The 20,968-nt window shown below is 38.5% G+C and overlaps 1 protein-coding gene and 1 non-coding gene across 11 annotated transcripts in view; one reads left to right on the top strand and one right to left on the bottom strand.

Annotated features, from left to right (window-relative positions):
* Positions 1-20,968, top strand: part of PLCH1 (phospholipase C eta 1) — a 251,755-nt gene that overhangs the window by 159,212 nt on the left and 71,575 nt on the right. For all 10 annotated transcript variants that reach the window (XM_055569262.1, XM_055569268.1, XM_055569271.1 and 7 more), the window contains 4 exons: positions 473-643; positions 11,612-11,705; positions 13,666-13,869; positions 19,818-19,938. In XM_055569262.1, coding sequence (XP_055425237.1) covers positions 473-643; positions 11,612-11,705; positions 13,666-13,869; positions 19,818-19,938 — 590 coding nt within the window. The remainder of the gene's footprint in view (positions 1-472; positions 644-11,611; positions 11,706-13,665; positions 13,870-19,817; positions 19,939-20,968) is intronic.
* Positions 14,158-14,230, bottom strand: TRNAG-GCC (transfer RNA glycine (anticodon GCC)). Its single transcript has one exon. It is a non-coding gene; the product is annotated as a tRNA-Gly (tRNA).

Genomic DNA, 20,968 nt, shown 5'->3' on the forward strand with positions numbered 1-20,968 from the left:
TTCCTTCTATTTTCCTTAGCTTAACTTTTTAATAGCTTTTGGAGTTGAATTGTTAGCTCATCTGATTTTAATTTGCCTTGCTTTCTAGTAAGTTGAAAACTTCAAATTCCCCTCTAACTACTGCTTTAATGTCATCACACAAGTCTTAATACATGGTGCATGTGTTTCCTTCTGTTTAATTACCTATTTAGAAATGGTTGTTTCCAGACAAGGTTTTTTAAGCTTTCTTTGTTGCTTTATAAATTTACTGTTGTCAGAGAAATTCGTTTTTATAAAGTTGATTCTTTATAATTTGAAACATTATTGTGGCCTAATGTATAGTCAATTTTTAAATTGATCCATGTGTTCTTGAAAAGAACATGTTTACCATTTGCAAAATGGGCATTAGCTTTTTATTGTAAATATTATTTCCCACTGCTGAATTTCCTATTCCAAACTCTTACTGCTTTATTTTTTTCTATGCCTCTTTCAGGAAGCTGATACAGATGAGAATCAGGGAACTCTGACTTTTGAAGAATTCTGTGTGTTTTACAAAATGATGTCTTTGAGACGAGACCTTTATCTGTTGCTTTTGAGCTACAGTGACAAGAAAGATCATCTAACTGTGGAAGAACTGGCTCAGTTTTTGAAGGTGGAACAAAAGGTATCATTAGACTGTTGAACTTAATGTTTACTTAAAAATACTTGTGAAAGATACATGGGTTTCTCTTAGGGCTGGGTGTACGTATATTTTAAATTTAAGTTAGAAGGGTAAATATCACAATTGCAAAAAAATCTTATCTATGAGGTTTTAAAAATATGTTCCCAGCAGCTTTAGAGAAATTGAATTAGTAAATTGAACACATACATAATTTTTAACCTTAAATATGCATATTTTTCCACAAAGTGGTGACTACTGTCTCATGTGTTTCCTTTTAGGTACTCTAGTAATATTTTCTTTATGTTAGTAATATAGCTAGGTATTTATTAACTGTGATACAATTCTTTTTAAAAATTATTTATTTGGCTGTACTAGGACTTAGTTGCAGCATGTGGGATCTAGTTCCCTGACTGGGGATCAAACCTGGGCTCCCTGTATTGGGAGCATGGATTCTGACTGGACCACCAGGGAAGTCTCCTATGACATAATTCTTTTCTTTTTTTTATAGTTGGAAGATAATTGCTTTACGTTGTTGTCTTGGTTTCTGCCATACAACAGTGTGAGTCAGCGATAAGTATACATATGTCTCCTCCCTTTTGAACCTCCCTCCCACCCCCAGCCCATCTAGGTTGTCACAGAACACCAGCTGAGCTCCCTTATATAGCAACTTCCCATTAGCTATCTGTTTTGCATATGGTAACGTACATGTTTCAGTGCTACTCTTTTAATTCATCCCACCCTCTCCTTGCCCTTCTGAGCCCACAGGTCTATTCTTTATGTCCCCATCTCTATTCTTGCCCTGCAAATAGGTTCTTCAGTACCATTTTTTCTAGATTCTAGATACATATGCTTTAATACACAGTATTTGTTTTTCTCTGATTCCCTTCACTCTAAATAATAGGTTCTAGATTCATTCACCTAGAACTGACTCAAATTTATTGTTTTATGGCCGAGTAATATTCCATTGTATATATGTACCACCAATTCTTTATCCATTCATCTGCCCTATGACATAATTCTTAACTAGCAAAATAGTACTCCACTGGTAAGTATCTGCGCTCACACCTTGCCCTATGCATCTCTTCCATATGGCTGTTCCTGAGTTGTATACTTTATGATAAACTGGTAATAGTAACTAAAACACCTTTCTGAGTTCTGTAAGTCATTCTCGTAAATCTTAGAAACTGAGTCACAGAAACCGACAAAGACTTTATCCTTAACTAAACAAACTCTAGGCAGGCTCTTTGGAGCCACTTTTTCTACTGGGTTCCATCCTTTGGCCTTGCCCTTAAGAATCCAGTTGTAGCAATAATTCTAAGTCGGTTTAACCAGAATTTCTATCCTTGACATCTACTCACCTTCCATGTCTGATAAAATTCCTCATCTACCACTATTCCCTGGGTGATATTTGATCACCTTGGCCTGCGTTTCAGGAAGAATCCTATTAGGTTGGGTTAGCCAAAATCTCCACTTCTGCCTGGTGTTTCTTCCATTGATCCCTACCTTGTTCCTTGGCTGTAAATACCTACTTGTATTCAAAGTTGAATCAATTCTATACTGAGTTCTCTTTTCCCCTTTTGTAGTAGTTAACTGATTAAAATCTGTTTTTAGTTTTAACCCACTTCCAGTTCTGATTATTCCTTGACAGAACTCCCAAATCTGTTAATAGGTCAGGTAGAGCTGGGGTAGTCTAAGCACCTCATTTGTGGCTGGCATCTGAAATAGGGGCAGCCTGTGGGCCTGAGTCTTGTGAAGTCTAATGCTAACTGCAGGTGGTCAGTGTCAGAACTGAATTGCATCATTGGAACCCATTTGGTGTCAGAGAATCAGAGATTCGGTGATGTCAGAAAAAATACACTAGACCTGGTAATATTTGACTTTGTTCCATTACCACCATCACATACATTTAAGGCATAACAGATTTATAAATTTCATTGTTGCTTTCCTAAGGATTAAGCCAGATAGTATTAGCAAAATGTTTTATCCCAATCAGTTATTAAATTAGTTTGATAATTTGGCAAAGCTGAGCTTCTCCATTAACAAAGTTAGCTCTAAGACAAGTAGAAAATGGGAATGGAGTAATAGAAGAATCCCGCCCCCCACCCCAAGAGAATATGCCTTTCTAAATCTCTTATTACCCTGTTTCTTGCAATTATAACTACTCCCGCTTTCTCATCAGAGGAACTCTTGCTAGTATAGTAGAAAGACCATTAGACCAGGAGTCTAGAAAGTCTGCATTTCACAACTGGCAAGTTGTTTTTTTTTTTAAACTTCGAGGATAATTACTTTACAATATTGTGTTAGTTTCAGTAAGCTTTATTGGTTGGAGGATCTTACGCAGGCCAATCAATATTGTTTCTGAGCCTTGGTTTCCTAATCTGTAAAAAGGGGAGTTAATACCTACCTTCCTTATCTCACAGTGTCAGATTGAAGATTGATAGGGATGATGAATGTGAAAGCCCTTTGACAGAGATATTTGGAAGCACAATAGTGTGAAAAATTAAAACGTTTAAAGATATTGACTTCAAATTCATTTGTGCTAGTGGAATTTACCCAATCTAGCTGAATAGCAATAGTGGATGTCACTTGCTAAGGGGCACGTATTTTTTGCCTCCTTTTGTTATATTGACATTCAACCAGTAAATTTTAGTTGGGCAAAATAGAAGCCGCTGTTCTGTGACTTCTGCTCCTGGCAGGTGATTACCCATTTCCAGTTTAATTTTCTAAACTAGCTTGAAGCTACATGTGGATTTAACACAAAATAAATTTTAAAAAATTATAAACCATAAGGAAAATATTAGTGTTCTGAAACTTTTATATGTGGTCCAATATATCAAGCATGATAAAAGGAATGTCAGGTTCAAACTAGGAAAATACAATATACAAAAGAGAGAAATAGTGAATTTCCCTAGTATAGAAAGTGCTGTACAGACTATTGGGGGGAGAAATGAATACTCAGTAGAAAAATGTACAAAACATAAAAAATTTTACAATGTCAATAACATTAAAAATGTTCATCCTTCACTAGTAATTAAAAAATGTGAAGTAAAACCAAGAAACCATTTTTCAGCCATCAAATTAATAAAGGTTAAAATATAGTATGAAACATGGTATATGTATATTTCTGGTGAAGTTGTGAAATGATACAATCTTTTTATAGGGTAGTTTTATTATTTATCAATTTTTACATAATATCTAAAACTTTGACCAATCCATTTTACTTCTAATAATTCATCCTAAGGAAATAGTTGTGCATAGAAAAAAGTTATCAAGTTATGCATTTCAGCATTTTTTAACAGAGAGAAAAATTGGACATAATCTAAGTGTGCAGCAGGAGAGTCATTAGTCAAGAGTTTTGTAGGGTTTTGAGTTTTGAAATGGGATTTTCACAGTGTAACAAATCTGAGGCAATTTGACAATCCATATGGCAATAATTCATTCATTTCTGATGGCATCAGATTGGTATAGACACCAGCGTATTCACATTTTTACAGATTTACTCAGTTGTGAAATGAAATATCACTGCTGGCCACATATGCTGTCTAGGATTATGGGAATTCAAATATTGGCCTGTAGGCCAGACATTTTTATTTCACTGAAGCACTTTGAAAATTGAATTGATGACTTTGACAAGTCCAATTGCAGTTTGATTAGGACTTTCATCCTTAAAATACAATGTGCTCAGAGAAATTCTCCCTGTCTTTTGTATCCATGAAGAAGTGCCAGTTAGGGAAGAAGCCAGTTGGCTGGATTTTCCCTTCCGTCACTTCCTTGCATCCACAGATCAATATCACCACATCCATTAGTCTGTGGTTCTAGAGTACAAGAGTTGGTTGAGACCCTTTTCCAGTTTTTCTTTTTTTTTAATTTAAATATATATATATATATGCATATATATTTTTTTAAGTTCTACAGTGTTGTGTTGGTTTCTGCCATACAACAGTGCAGATCAGCCACAATTATAAATACATCCCCTCCCTCCCTAGACTCCCCCACTACCCCCATCCCATCCCTCCAGGTCATCACAGAGCAGCAGACTGGACTCTCCCTGTGCTACTCAGCAACCTCCCAGAAAGGGATAGTTCTAGCAGAGAAGAAAGGGATCAGCCGTCCATCTTATACCTGATCGTGTGTAATTGATGCTGCCCTCTTCATTCATCCCACTCTCTCCCCGCCGCACTGTGTCCACAAGTCCACGCTCCACATCTGCATCTCCATTCCTTCCCTTGGGCTGAATGTATTTTGTGTTTGATTCTTTTCAGAGTTTTGGTTTAGGAGTAAGAATCTGATTTCATTCCCTCCACCCTCCTCGACAGCCTTTCTTAGCAAGCCTCTACCTTTTTTTTAATCCTTTTTTTCCTTATGTATTGAAGAGTGAGGAAGAGAAGGAAGGAATATTGAAGCATCTTTATAGTTTGCAAATGCTTCTAGCTGTTAACCAAGAGCAAAGGCACTGCCATAGATGAGTCAAAAGCAGATTTCTATTTATGTATGGCTTTTTATCTGAAATATGCATGTGGTTGGTTAATTCGAGGGGAATTTTCAGAACTTTTGTGATCCCATGCTAGAAGGCCCTCTTCTTATCGAACTTTATATGACACAGACCTATATATTATCCCTTTGTGGTGGTTCTAACAGTTGCTCATTTTGCTTTTTTGTTTTTTTCTGTTGAAATATACCCTTGATTTTTCTGACTCAATTATATAAGTGTCATTTTTGCCCTTTCCTTTCATTACCCTTTACTGAATCCGGACTGGTTTGGTGAGAGTCATGGTCATTCTAATATCACATCTCTTGTGGGAAATAATTATAAATTCTTCTCTGATAGAACTATCCCTTTCTGGTGTTAGTATTCCTTTATCTTTTATTTTTAAAGCATTCTCTTCATCATAAAAAGCATTCCATTAAAAGCCTTTCCCGAATCGATTTCATTTTTCTTAATCATTCGCAATTAAAGCAGTTGAGAGACTGTTAAGAGTAATTGTGTTTTATAATATTTTTTCTCTTGAATACAGTTCCCAAAAGACATTTTCTATGAAATAGCTTTGTGTTTAAATGCTTTGAAATTTGTACCTTAATTTTAGGATGAGTTAGAGTAGCCGTTTTGGGGAGATTAACAGTTACCGCAGTTGTCTTTTTCAGTTGGAAACTGAATGACCGTTCATCTAGAGATGTTTCTCTGCTCCCTCCTGAAATTGCCAAAAAATATAGTAAAAAGACCCCTGCTCCCTGTAAAACTGCAAGGACAAAGAGAATAGGAGAGGATACAGAAACAGCAAAATCTTGAAACTTGTCTGATCTAAAGGAGACCCCAGAGCACTGAAACCCAAGCCCACTGAGAAAGAAACCACAAAACACGTTCATTTGCCTGGAAGAACCCAAGAAAGCTCAAGAATGAAACTCACACAATACTCTGAAAACAGGAGAGGAGCAGGGGTTGAAAGCACAAGCATTGGTTAGAAGTCTGATCCAGATGCTGCTAGGGCTCCAGATACTCTCCCCTCCCTGTGGTAGCAGGGCAGCTGTCCCTTCTACACCCTGGCGTGAAACTGAGAATAAGAACTGGAGGAGGGTGGACCAGAAGACTCTGGACTAAGTTATACCAGGTACACCTGAGCGAGGGCCCTGAAACACAGGAAATGTGTCAGGCGGTTTTTAAAGATGGCTGCAGTAGTTCCCATGTCCCTGTATGTATGTTGCTTTACAACATGACTTTGCTTCTCCTCCTGTCAAGAAGTGGAGTCTATTTTTCTGCCCCTTGAACCTGGCCTGACTTTGTGACTTGGTTTGACTAGTGGATTGTGGCAGAATTGATGTACAAGGAATGTAGGCTTCAGAGCCTTGGCAGTTCCCTTCGTGCCCTGTTGTGGCTGTGAGACTATCATGTGGGGAAGCTGGGTTCTTTCTCCGAGGAGGAGAGACCACATAAAGAGGCTCAGCCAACAGCAACCGCAGTCATGTTGGTGAAGCCATTTTGGACTATATGACTGTAGTCATGTGACTAGCTGCCTATTTTTACCTAGAAACCCCCAGGTGAAAACAGAATAATTGTGTCGCTGGACCCAGTCCCACTTACCATCCTACATAGTTGTGGACAAGTTAGTGGTGGTTGTTTTAAGTCTCTTAAATTTTGGAAATGGATAAAGTACAAAGATTAAGTGAATATTTATGAGCTGAAGTGTGAGAACCATAGCCCTCTTCCAAGTAGGACACTGGAAAAATTTCCTTAGAGGAATATTACTAACTTTGGTAGGTTAAATAGTAGCTTGAAAAGATACATCCAAGTCCTAACTCCCTGTATCTGTAAATGTGACCTTATTTGAAAGTAGGGTCTTTGCAGATGTACTAAAGGGTGTTGAGATGAAATTATCCTAAATTTCGTGTGTACTCTAAATCCAGTGATGTGTGTCCTTATAGGCAACAGAAAAGAAGACACAGACACACGGAAAGAATAAGGTGGCTGTGTGAAGATGGAAGCAGAGGCTGTAGTTATGAAGCCTCAAGCCAGGGTTTGCCAGCAGCACCAGAAGCAAGGGGAGAGAAATGGAATGGATTCTCCCGCTGTGTCTCCAGCTCTAGGAAATAAACTCAAGGGAGAGAACCCCCCTAAAGATATTTACATCAGAAATTTCCTAAGAGTCCCACTGGAGAACTCTACAATGAAGCTTACTAGTCACTAAGCTCTGCTCAAAAACACAGAGCTTTCAACCAATTTTTCCTTGTCTTAGTTTTAAATAGGTTTTTAAATAGTTGACTTAAAAAATGAGCTTTAAATAACCAGGGCTTACCACACGTTTGAGGAAATCCTCTGCTATAAAGAAAGAGACAAAGGCAAACAACTAACTCAAGAAACTTAGAGGAAAGAGACAATGCAGGGGAAGGAAACTTTAGAAACTGACATTAATACATCAGAGTAATTAAAAGGTTGCAGCCATGAAGAAAGAGCAAGGTGCTGTGAGAAAAGACTCAGAGGAAGAGAAGAGCAGGGAACTACATTTGTTAGTTATCTTAGATAAAGTTGAGAAAATTTCCCCAAAAAGGAGCACAAACAGCAAAGAAACAGATAAATGAGAAGAAAATTATTAGATTAATCCTGAAGGTCAGCTGTCTGAATGATAGGAGTTACAGAAAAAGATGCGATAGAAGGGAGGATATTTATCAAACAAGTAACAAAAAGATTATTAGCACCAAAAGGTAGGGGTGTCTAAACTGTTGGCGTCCACTGAGTGCCAAGCACAGTGAATATAGAAAGATCCACATAGAGACAAATCACAGTGAAATTGTGCAATGCTAAGGTTAAAATGCGATGGCACCCCACTCCAGTACTCTTGACTGGAAAATCCCATGGATGGGGGAGCCTGGTGGGCTGCAGTCCATGGGGTCTCGAAGAGTCGGACACGACTGAGCGACTTCACTTTCACTTTTCACTTTCATGCATTGGAGAAGGAAATGGCAACCCACTCCAGTGTTCTTGCCTGGAGAATCCCAGGGATGGGGGAGCCTGGTGGGCTGCCGTCTATGGGGTCGCACAGAGTTGGACATGACTGAAGTGACTTAGCAGCAGCAGCAAGGTTAAAATGAACCCCTAAAAGCTTGCATAAAAGGGGGGGATCCCTTACCAAATTAACAAACAAAAATAGGTCCTGTGGAAAGAATTGGAATCAGAATGGCTTCAGACTTCTCAACAGCAATTCTGCAAGCCCAAAAAAATAAAAACAAAAACCCAAAACATTAAGCAATGATTTCTGACCTAGGATTATTCTGCCTGGTTAATTTGTCAACCAAATGTGTGCACAGAATAAAAAAAAAACAGATAACACAGAAAAATATGTACAAGAAATAAATAATTTACTTCTCAAGTGCTCTTCAATAAGAATGACACAATGAAGTTAGGACAAAAAGCTGAGTGAAGTTCTAGAACTCAACCAGCCTGGAAGAAGGAGGACCTTTATAGAGGAGAAAATGAAATTCATGGATTACCTGTTGCCTTGATGTGGAAAATAATCCTGAGATACCATTAGAGTCACTGGGAAAAATTTGTGATAGGAACATTGTAAATTAAACAGATGGGTGGGAATTTCAGCAATTAAATCAGAAAAAAATTCTATACCAGCAGAAGCACAGGAGGATGGGTGGAGAAACTATGAATATGTTACTTTGGCAAAAATAAAGGGAAGAGAGTTTAGCCATGTTGAAATTCTTTGCAAATTATGTTATGATTTTGTGTTTGGGGAATCATTCCAATCTGGAATTATCAAAGAAGTCAAATGAATGGATTTGAACGTTACAAAAATTTCAAAAGTTAAGTTAAAATGTGGGAATTTCAGCTATACTAAAAAAAATACTCACTTTGGAAAGTATTTCAATTTCTCAGTAGAAATAAAGAAAAACTCCCAGACAATAGATATAACATAAGAGAAAAAGCTTTGGACTTGAATTCAGAAAGTTGAAATTTGAACCTTTGTTCTGCCTTTTAATGATTGTATGATTGATTGTAATAGGTAGCCATTCTTTGTGTCCATTTTCCTACTTACAAGATGAAGATAAAAATACTAAGTTTACAAGAACTATAAAGATTATGGATGTAAGGACTTTTAATAAACTGCACAGCATTGATTACATTATGAATGTGTTATCAAGTTTTCCTCAAGTTCTTTTTCACACCATTTGCCTTATGTAGAATAAACAATCGTCAGTGTTAAGAGACAGTGAGGGGCTCAGATATTGATAGCAAACAAGTCTTTCAAGTGAACTCCGTGGGAAAGAGGGAGAAAATGTTCCTATTCCGTCTTATCAGTCATGTCAAATAGAACACAAAACAAGGGTGGAAAGGACACTAAAGAGTATTAACGTACGTTGAACCTTCATTCATAAAGTAAAATCCCAAAATAACTTTCCAAGTGAGGTCTGGAAAACCCAATTGTGTTAAGTGCAGGATTTTGCTCTTGGGAGGTTAATTAAATGAAAGCAAGGCTGGAGGAAGGATGGGAACTGATTTGCTTGCATTTCCATTCTCATTGTTATGAGGTTTTACTGTATTTCAATGAGTTAATCCTTAATACTTGTATTTTCGGTTAGCTCTCATTAATTTTTATATGGTGCTCAGAAAATTGTGGGCTTTCTAGAATGCCTACTGATATTTTCACTAATTTAATGATACTTTTCAAATATGATTTTCGTTAGCACATTCTTTGTGTTTTGAGCTGGTAACATGTTCTCATGGGCAATTAACTCCATCCCAGGATGCCAGGATTTTTTTTCTTGTTGTTTGTTTGAATTTTGTTTTTAGATCTCACAGGCTCCTAGTAGACTGAGGCTAGTGCAAGGCCCTGATGTCTCTGAACAAATGGCCTCATAAACCAAATAATTGCAATGTAAACTCAGTCTTCCAATGGAACATACAATTTTTTTTTTATAATTTCTTTCTGTTTTGTGAGAAATTATCTTTTAAACTGCATGTGATAAGTCTCTAGCTTATAACAGATGAATCAATGAGCTAATCAAAAGCTAGACTGGCTCAATCAAGTTACTCACAGGTAGCATGATATCATGTATTTATGTGTTTTGGGGTGATGTCTGCTAAGGAGGCCTCTGCATGCAGTAAAGACTGTAAAATTTATGCAAAGAATATGCAGCTAGCCTTAGGGGAACAAAGCATTCTATGCTCCTTCAAACATGCAAAAATGGTTGCACTGTAGAGCTTTTTCTTTCCCTGCAAAAATTTAAATGATATTAAATAGATGGTTTGAATTTAGAGTTCACTAGAACGTAAGTATTGAACCTAAGAGGTAATGAAATTTTTGAGAATATCATAGAAATATAAAATACTGGCTCCCAACTTATCTTCTATTGTTATTTGTTAGTATATTTAAATATTGTTGTTCAATTGTGGGACTGAATGAATTTTTGATCAAAATATCACATCCTTTGTTAGTATTAAAGAGATTATTCTCAGAGCTTGCTTTTCCTAGTAACACACTAAGCATGTAACGTACTTGCAGCAAAGTGAAAGTGGCTCAGTCATGTCCGACTCTTTGCAACCCCATGGACTATACAGTCCATGGAATTCTCCGGATCAGAATACTGGAATGGGTAGCCTTTCCCTTCTCAAGGGGACCTTCCCGATCCAGGAATCGAACCAAGGTCTCCTGCAGGTGGATTCTTTACCAACTGAGCTATCAGGGAGCAAACTTCAGACTAATTCAGTACTATTAACATATACAGCTTTTTTGGGTACCATACATTTTTCTTAGAATTATTAATCTATTTAATCCTCACAGCTAGCTTATAAGATAGCCACAGAGAATGTGAGTGACTTATGTAAGAACATACTGTTACATGTGTTCTTAAGTAAGGCAGTTTATTTGAATATTAAGAGCACATGTTATATGTTAATATGAGGCAGCTGATTTGAATATAAGCACTCTCATTCCAGAGTTCTCACCTATCTTTTTATTTTCTTTTGCTAACCTTTATGTTCTTGAAGCACCATGGCAGATTGCTCCCATGAATTGGTGGAAGGATCTGTAGATATATACACACAGGTGGATTTACCTAGAACATTATGCTTTGGTAGGGAGTCATTTTCTTTTTACATACAATTTATGATTAGCCAACTTCAGTGTTTGTATGGAAGGCATTACTTTTGCTAGCTACTGGCTTATAGTGAGTGGATTTTCAGTCATGCATTTGCACTGATTATTGACTTGGTTTTATTAATCTTATTGCTTCATGGAGATCAATAGTTGAAGGACTATTTTCACTGATTAAATCTGAAAGATGCAGAGGAATACTGAGTTCATAATCATTTTCCAAATATTAAGTAGTTATGACACAAGTAACGTCAAACACTGCTCATTTCACCATTTTGCATTGTATCAAGAACGCTTAAAAAATCAACATGCCTTTTTAGCATGCAGAAAAATATCTTATGATATTGCAAGTATTCTACTATTGTTCTGTTTTGTTTAGATGACAAATGTGACAACAGACTATTGTATTGACATCATAAGGAAATTTGAAGTTTCTGAAGAAAATAAGGTGAAAAATGTCCTTGGCATAGAAGGTAAAACGATTAATATTCTTAATTTCTCATTTCTCCATTCAGTATTGTTAAGTTACCTTCTAGCAAAATTTTTAGGAAAAGAAATCGGGAGATATCCTTGGAATTACAGATGATTCAAACAAAATCCACAACACACACATAATTTCCTACAAATCAGATGTCATGATTTTGGTGTTTCTCTTACTTTTGCAATGACAATAGCATTTTCCCCTCTGAGCAAGTCAGCTTGATACCACTATGTATAATATATGCCAAGAAATTTTTTGACTTTTCTTAAATGCCTAATTTTTAGAAATAGTCTCAACCTAAGGAAGGAGAATTTGGTCTTAAATAAACATGTTTCTTTTAAAATGTCGGCAACTCACTTGTTTTACTTGGTAGTGGTAGAGAGGTTGTAGGAACTGAAAATTTTGTTAATGACTATCTCATTTTATAGTTGAAGAAAGTGAGGCTTAAAGAAATTAAGTAATTTGCCCACAGTTCTATAGTCAGAATCTAGCTCCTAGGTTTTTGCATATGAATGAAATGGTATGTATATAGCTGCATGTATTTGTAAGTTCCATGTATTTAAAATATATAGGGAAATGAACTGTAGCCTGCTACCCAAAAGAGAACAGGTCCTAGGCAGAACACATAATCTTAATTAAGAAAACCACGGGCACCCCCCCACTGCCCACAAGAGCATCCGAAGCCATGGTTTATCTCACCAGTTTTGATTGTTGGCCTCCTATTCCCCAAACAGGCTCAGTGTGGACAAGGGGGTTTTGACACTGTATGTTTACTTCTGGGGACAGAGGCTAATTAAAATGAAGAGAAATGATTTAATGTTTATATATTTAAAAGCTATTTTAAAAACAGTGAAAGAAGATAAACTAATTTGGACCTTTCTTTACCAATAAATGAATTACTTCCTTGGTGTAGGGCCTTAAGAGATGGAATTAAACATACTTTCTAAGTTATGGCCATAACCATGAAGATGAACATAAAGAAATTCTCCAGAGTTTCCCAGGATATGTACTGGTGGTTTTACCACAGGATTTTTGAAGAGCTGAAATAATTTACCCTAGTGATCATTTAAGTACTTGTAGGACATTTACATATTTGTTGTATTAATGAATGCCTCTCCTACCCAGACACTTATGTTTTTGAAAAACTGTAAAAAAACTAATAGGGTTTTCTGCATAATCTTACAGCACTTTATCACTTTTATAAATGTGCTAGCCATTAGCAGCATCTTCCCAAACCAGCTTCATAGTTAAATAATCATACCCTGATTTTAGGCTCTGCCTAATTCCTGACCTTTACCTCCACTATGACACAGACAATACTGTTTTTCAAATCAACTTAACAACCTATCAGATTGTTATTGATCAGTATATCACTTTGGATAAATATGGCTTTAACACTGCATCAGCCACCCGGTAGGTCACACTGGACACTCACAGCTGGAGCTCAGAAGTTACTGAATAGCGTTGCAATAAGCCCCTCACTCCCCCAATCAAAATTCTTAAAAAGTCTGTTTTTCTTTAGGTTACATTTAAACTGCTACTCCCCAAAGTCACACTGCAGTTTTTGACACTATTTGACCTGGGCAATCCCCTATTGCCTCAGTATTCCCTGCAAAGGTTGTCCTGAAGGTAAATAAGATAAGCACTCTGGACAAACTTTGATCTCTTTTGTACTCCTGGGAGTCAGGTAAGTATATAGGCTTTATTTACTTATTTATTTTGAAGATTTTTTTTTTTTTTGATGTGGACCATCTTTTTAATCCTCTGTTGAGTTTGTTACAGTACTGTTTCTGTTTTATATTTTGGTTTTTTGGCCTTGAGGCCAGGGGGATCTTAATTCCCCAACCAGGGATTGAACCCACACCCTCTGCCCTGGAAGGCAGTCTTAACCACTGGACCGCCAGGGAAGTCCCTGGCTTCGAAGCTATAACACTTCCCTTTCTCTTCCAAAGGCTTCACGAACTTCATGCGTAGTCCTGCTTGTGACATCTTTAACCCCCTGCATCATGAAGTGTACCAGGACATGGATCAGCCCCTGTGCAACTACTACATTGCTTCCTCCCACAACACATACCTGACCGGGGACCAGCTCCTGTCTCAGTCCAAAGTGGACATGTACGCGCGGGTGCTGCAGGAGGGCTGTCGCTGTGTGGAAGGTGCGTGCCTTGTCTGAGTGCCAATGTATGTCGATGAATATGTCCTTTAGTCAGTAAAGTCTAGTGGAAATAATGGAGACCTAAAAAATGTACTCACACTAATCAAAATCATTTTTCCACTTATTATAAAGTGATTCTTCTTCTTTCTTTTTTTTAAAGAGTGAACAGGACCGGGTCACTGCCTGTGATCTTTCTTTCTTTTTAAAAAACATTTATTTATTTGGACATGTGGGATCTTCCAGTTATAGTATGCAGGGTCCTTTTTCAGTTGTGGTGTGCAGAATCTAGTTCCTTGACCAGGGATTGAACCTAGGCCTTCTGCATTGGCAGTCCAGAGTCTTAGCCACTGGACCACCAGGGAAAAATCCCTCTGTAAAGTCATTCTTAATTCATAATCCTGTCTCCCCCTTACAGTTCAAGCAGGGAGAGAGATATGTACTAGCAGTTGGGAGGCACACCTTCAGGTGCTGAAAAATTGTGATGAACATGAAAGTTTTTCCCAGGAAGTTTTTTGATTAAATGATGGTAAAAATAGTTTAGAGTAACTGTTTATTTTTAAGATACTTAATGATGTGTCAATCAGCCAACATTTATTAAATTTCTAGGAGGTTCTTGGGGGTGAGGACACAGATATGAGACATAGTTTCTGTCTTTAAGTAGCTCACAGTCTAATAGAAGAAGTGGACACTAAAAACAATAATACGGTGTGAGAATTCTACCAGTTGATGCATACGTGGTAGAAAGGGGGTACAGAGAGTGAAGGGGTGAGGTAAAATGAGATAAGTCAGTCAGGGAAAATAGATGGGTCTGCGAGAAAGGGTTTTGAATGCTGTGATAAGGAGCTTCAGGTTTAGCTTTTCATAATAAGCATCCAGTGAATTGTTTTAATACCTACAGTGATATGGTCACACTTGCAGTTTAGAAAGATTGCTTGGGCAGCAGTGTAAGAAGATAATTTTTTTAAATGATATATGTTTGTAGAGGGGTAAGAGAGGTGAAACTGGGGCAAGGAGAATGGTGGGAAAGCTACTGAAATGATTCAAAGGAAGGATTATAGAAGATTAGATTATGAAAGCTTAGACTAAGTGAGAACGAGGTTTATATGGATATTAAAGAAGTAAACTTGCAGGACCTGGTGAGAAAAGGGAAGGAAGTAGGGCAAGCAGGGGAGAGCTGGGAGGAGTGACGGAGCCATCATCTACTCTGGGGCCCGAAAGGAAGAGCGTGGATGAGTTCAGCTTTCCCTGGGTTGGGTTTATAGTAACTCTGTAACGTTTATGTAGACATTCCTATCAGTCAGTTAAATAACAATAGAAGGATCCAGACAAGATAAAGATTCCACAATTCTGAGTTTTCTACGTGGTAGTGTACAAGATCACTTACAGAGACCTTCATGTGTAAGTGTAGGTGAAAATGTACAAGACCACTTAGGGGACTGCAGTCTCTCAAGTATCTCCCTCCCCAAACCTGCATCAACAAACTCCTCCTCTATGGTTCAGTGTGAAGTTTTCACTGTTGCAATAGTCTATGACTGGACAATGAAAGTCAAGCTGCTGTTTCTGGAAGGTTTTGTTGAGAAGAAGAAGTGTATTTATCTGGGAGACTTGGTCAGCTTTGTACGTACTCAGCTTCCTGTTTGAAACTATGGTGGTCACCTTGGCTTTTAATGTACTGGGAAGGAACAGGGAATTCACCATGATTTCATCCCCTTTTGTGGGTTAGGTTCTGGTTAATTGCTTTCCATACATTCTCATTTAGTTCTTACAGCACTAAGGAAGATGGAGTGATCTCCTTAAGAAGAGGGGTAGGGTTGGTGACTCAAGGTGCCATAGCTGGAAAGGTTGGAAGCTGGTATTTCAACTCAAGCTGTCTGACTGCACCACTTTGCTTCTCCAGGAAGCCTGTGTGGTCTTTGGAGGAACAAGCATTGAATGACATGACTAGCCCAAGGTGAGGTCAAATGCGGGCCATCTGGTCACATAAGGAAGGCCAGAAAACATAATGCAAAGCACAGAGGGGAGGTTGGCTTTAATAGGAGGCATTTGCTTGGCATCTAAATATCTACATGTTTCTAAAGACTTTAGAACTTGATAACCTGATCTTTCATGCTCTCTTGACAATTTGTCAGCCCTGTAACATGAAGATCTTAGCTTACACTTCAATCTTGGGTCCGGAGGCACCAATCTATAGACACTCAGCAGTGCTTTATCTACCTTGGTTCCGGATGAAGTTGTTTTTATTGTTAAGCAGCTGTGGCTACGATTTAAGGAACTTGATTTATAGAATGTAGCAGGTGGTGGATTAAAAACTGCAGGCCCACAGATAATTTTCTGAAGCAGCTCTTGGCAAGTATAGTACTTAGAGAAGGAGAGTAATGCTTCTGGACAGTTTCTTCATGGTACTGTGACCCTGAAGAATCTCTCCACTTTCAAGCATCTGTGTGGTTAATATTGTGTTTTCCGTCTCTATTAGTTCAGTTGCAGCAATATCCTTGGTCAGGGTGTATATCGTGTCTTGAGGAACACCAATCAGTTTTGTTTTTGATGAAGTGGGTTTGTCAACAAATCACATAGACAACATTTTTTTTTTTCTTTTTTACATGGCCTTTTATTTCCCTTGATTTTCAGCCCTAGTTGCTTAATAAATATGGATGTTCTGTCCAGGGGATTTTCACTCTCATTATGGAACTGATGTTGCATTGCCATTATAATCGGTTTACAGCTTTCCCTGTTATCTCTGGGAGCACTATCAGGGTGGAACATTTCTAAGTTCCACTGTGAAAAGCTGTCATGTTAACCTCTCAGCTGGCCCTCAGATCTGACCAACTCTTTGTCAGGGTGCTTTCGGGGGCCTCTATTGTGTGGTCTGATTGAAAAAAAATGGACTTGGCTATTTCGTGGCTAGGAAATTGGTTAGAGGATTTCTACTTTGCCAATGTTCTCGTCACAGCACTAGCTCTTACACGAGGTCTTCATGGCCATTTGAAATCAGCTACTGATGCTGAGGCTGAAACTCCAATACTTTGGCCACCTCATGCGAAGAGTTGACTCTTTGGAAAAGACCCTGATGCTGGGAGGGATTGGGGGCAGGAAGAGAAGGGGACGACGGAGGATGAAATGGCTGGATGGCATCACTGACTCGATGCACATGAGTTTGGGTGAACTCCAGGAGTTGGTGATGGACAGGGAGGCCTGGCGTGCTGTGATTCATGGGGTCGCAAGGAGTCAGACACAACTGAGTGACTGAACCGAACTGAACTGAACTGATCGATGCTAGTCATTCACATTCCAGCACCATTTGGGAGTGTTGTTTTCCTCATTTAACAGACAAGTGATAAAATAGACCTAAAAAGTGAATATTAGGAGACCATCCTCAACTATGCAAATTCTTCTTATTATAAATGTTAGCAAAAGAAAACCTTCTTTCATATGTTAGCAAAAGAACACTGCGTGACTAATGTGGTTACTTATGAAGATATGTTTTTTTGGGTATATGATAGTCAAGTTAGTGTGGCATTGCCTACTACTTTGCATTCTTTTTCAAAAGAAAGTAACTCATTTATGAGGAACCCTGTTATGCCCTTTTTCTTCTAAGATGGGATATAAATTGGGGTATATTGTTAAGTTACATACTTTTGAAACATCTGTTTATTTTTTTTCATGTCTATATTCAAACAAAGAATATAAAATACATGTCAAAAGATGGATGGAGCTTCTCTTCTGAGAAGATATCTTCATATATTTGACTTCATTCAGGCCCAAAGACATCCCTGGTGGCTTAGTGGTAAAGAATCCACCTGCCCACACAGGAGACGTGGGTTCGATCCCTGGGTTGGGAAGATCCCCTGAGAAGGAAATGGCAACCCACTCCAATATTCTTACCTGGGAAATCCCATGAACAGAGGAGCCTGGAGGGCCACAGACCATGGGGTGGCAAAAAGTTGGACGTGACTGAGTGACTAATGCTTTTGCTTTCAGGTTCTTCTTGGTATTTGAATTTGTGACCCCCTATCATAAGGAAGGGCAACATCACAAGAGCTGGCAAGGTTATCTGTGGGGGATCCTTGTTTAGGATCCAAATTCTTAATTAAGGATTTGACCCTTGATTGGGACTGAAACAAGCAAAGTGAAGGAGGACATGTCAGTTGACCTTAAATGAAAGAAGCAAAGACATGGAAGTAAGATTGTATGTGAGGAAGCTTGAGTAACTGGAATAAGTCTGGTAGTTTTGTTGTTAGGAGAAAAAAATGTTTGACTTGTCAAACAGGAGCTAGGATATTAATTAACTAGTTTTTCAATCCTAGTGCCTTAAAACAAGTGAAGTTTATTTTTTATGTGAAGTCCAAAATAGCTGTTCCTAATGGGGGAGTCTTTCTGGCAGTGATTTAGGGATGCAGGCTCTTTCCCTAAGCATCTGTGCCATTTTCAGCACAACTTCCAGATCACAGCAGAAGAGGGAGCATGAATGACAGTGTAAGGCAGGCTTTCATAGGCCAGACATGGAGGTGGTGCATCACTTCTACCCACATTTCAGCAGCATGTCCTACTGCAAGGAAAGCTGAGAATTGTAGTCCAGCTCTGAACCAGGGCCAGAGAGAAGACAACCTTAGCTGAATGGCAAGTCTCTAGCACCAGAGATAGGGAGGGACCTTGGAGTTAAGCAGGCAGCAGCTTCCATAGACTTTATTTATAAATTTAACATATATCTACTGAGTACATAATATGTACTGGATGCTATGTTATGCACTGAATATGCTTCAAAGCAAAGTAGTGACATGGAGAAAGCAGTGTTTGGAGAAATTAGTCTGGTAGTGGAGTGTAAAACAAGGGAAGACAAACTCTGAGTCAGGGAGGATGGTGAGGAAGCTTTTGTGTTTCTTCAGCTGGGGGCCAGTGAGTTTGTCCATATATATAACAGTATCAATAGTATCAATAACAATAATGGTTACTATGTGCCATGCAGGATTATAATCATCTTCACAGGTACTTATTTATGAATCACTCAGACTTACAATTCAAGTCTTGTTCTTAGTTTTCCTTTTATGGATGGGGAAACAATACTTTAAATTATTAAATCATTTGTCCATGTTCACATAACTCTTAGCAGGGCCTAAAGATTTGAACTTCAGAAGTCAATGCTGTTTTACAACTACTGTAGAATTAATAAAATGGAAATAAATCTAATGAAAACATAATGAGTTTAAGTGAACAATAATGAAAAGGCCTGGTTTTGATTTGAGAGGGTCATTGAGACTTCATAAAAGAACAGTAAAGTTGAATAGGAAGAAGTAAAATTAGAGAAATAATCTGATAAGAAATATCACTATCCTCAAGAATAGTCAGTTGGATTTAGATCAATTTCTTTTAAAAAAAAAAAACAACTTATTTTGTACTAGAGTATAGCTGATTAACAATGTTATGATAGTTTCAGGTTAACAGTGAAGGGATCCAGCTATACATACCCATATATCCATTCTTCCCTAAACTCCCCTCCCACCTAGGCTGCCACAAAATGTTGACCTGAGTGCCCTGTGCTATACAGTAGGTCCTTAATGGTTATCCATTTTAAATATAGCAGTGTGTATATGTCCATCCCAAACTCCCTAACCATCCCTTCTCCCCATCCTCCTCCCCGCTACCCCGGCAACCATAAGTTCATTCTCTGAGTCTCTTGGATTTAGATCAATTTCTAATGAGAGTTCTTGGTAAATGCTAAGCTGATTGTATGACCTCCTTGTTAACTATAAGCATTCACAGTAAATCATTTATAATCTTTAATTCCTTATCCTGATAAATATGCCAGAACACTCATTTTGGTCTGACATCTTTGTCATGATCATCCTAGTGTATAATCTCAAACAACAAACTTAATACGTGTCTGATATTTCCAGAAATATTGGGAAATACCAGAAACTTTGAGTTGTTGATGTGATGTTCTTTTTCTGGCAGTTGACTGTTGGGATGGCCCGGACGGAGAGCCGGTGGTACACCACGGTTACACGCTCACTTCAAAGATCCTCTTCAGAGATGTTGTAGAGACCATCAACAAGCATGCCTTTGTGAAGAACGAGTAAGTCAAGCACAGTGGGGACTCAGGCTCAGCTGGCACACGGGACGCTGCCTGCTGTAACTTGGCCACCAAACCACATGCTTCCTTGGAGGCTACATCTCCCTTTCTCCTGCCCCAGTTCTCTCCCTCCTTCCCAACGAAACACTGTGAACAAATAGCATGGGCCCCACAACCATGCTTTCTTGTGCTCTCTTCATTCCTTACCCCATTCTCTCTCAAGATGCTGCCTCCTTGAAGCCTATTCTTCCAAAGAGTGACCTCAAAGTTTCTAAACCTGGGGTGTACAGTGTCCATAAAGTTTAGAAATGCAGATTACTGTACATAATAAATAGCTTATCAGTATTGTTCAGTTCAGTTACTCAGTCGTGTCTGACTCTTTGCAACCCCATGAACCCCAGCACGCCAGGCCTCCCTGTCCATCACCAACTCCCAGAGTTTACCCAAACTCATGTCCATTTAGTTGGTGATGCCATCCAACCATCTCATTCTCTGTTGTCCCCTTCTCCTCCTGCCCTCAATCTTTCCCAGCATCAGGGTCTTTTCAAATGAGTCAGCTCTTTGCATCAGGTGGCCAAAGTATTGGCGTTTCAGCTTCAATATCAGTCCTTCCAATGAACACCCAGGACTGATCTTCTTTAGGATGGACTGGTTAGATCTTGCAGTCCAAGGGACTTTCAAGAGTCTTCTCCAACACCATAGTTGAAGCATCAATTCTCTGGCACTCAGCTTCCTTTATAGTCCAACTCTCACATCCATACATCAGTATTGTATGCCAATACAATAAAATAATAATGTCTTGATTTCCAGACTTGTTGGATTTCCTGTATATACTGCAGTGTCTGGAATCTTTATGTCACTTGACCCCTCCTTGGCATTGGATGACGGTGAACATTTTCTCCTTAATACTTGCTTTTGGTGGGGGCGGGGGGGGAGGGGGGAGTCTTCTGTTAAAACACTCTCTCCTCTATTGCTGCCATTGCTTCTCATTCTCTTTGTTTAGCCTATGGTCTTCTAGTCCATTTTCTGACTC

This window comes from Bubalus kerabau, chromosome 2 (assembly GCF_029407905.1).
Source record: "Bubalus kerabau isolate K-KA32 ecotype Philippines breed swamp buffalo chromosome 2, PCC_UOA_SB_1v2, whole genome shotgun sequence".
Taxonomy (NCBI): domain Eukaryota; kingdom Metazoa; phylum Chordata; class Mammalia; order Artiodactyla; family Bovidae; genus Bubalus; species Bubalus kerabau.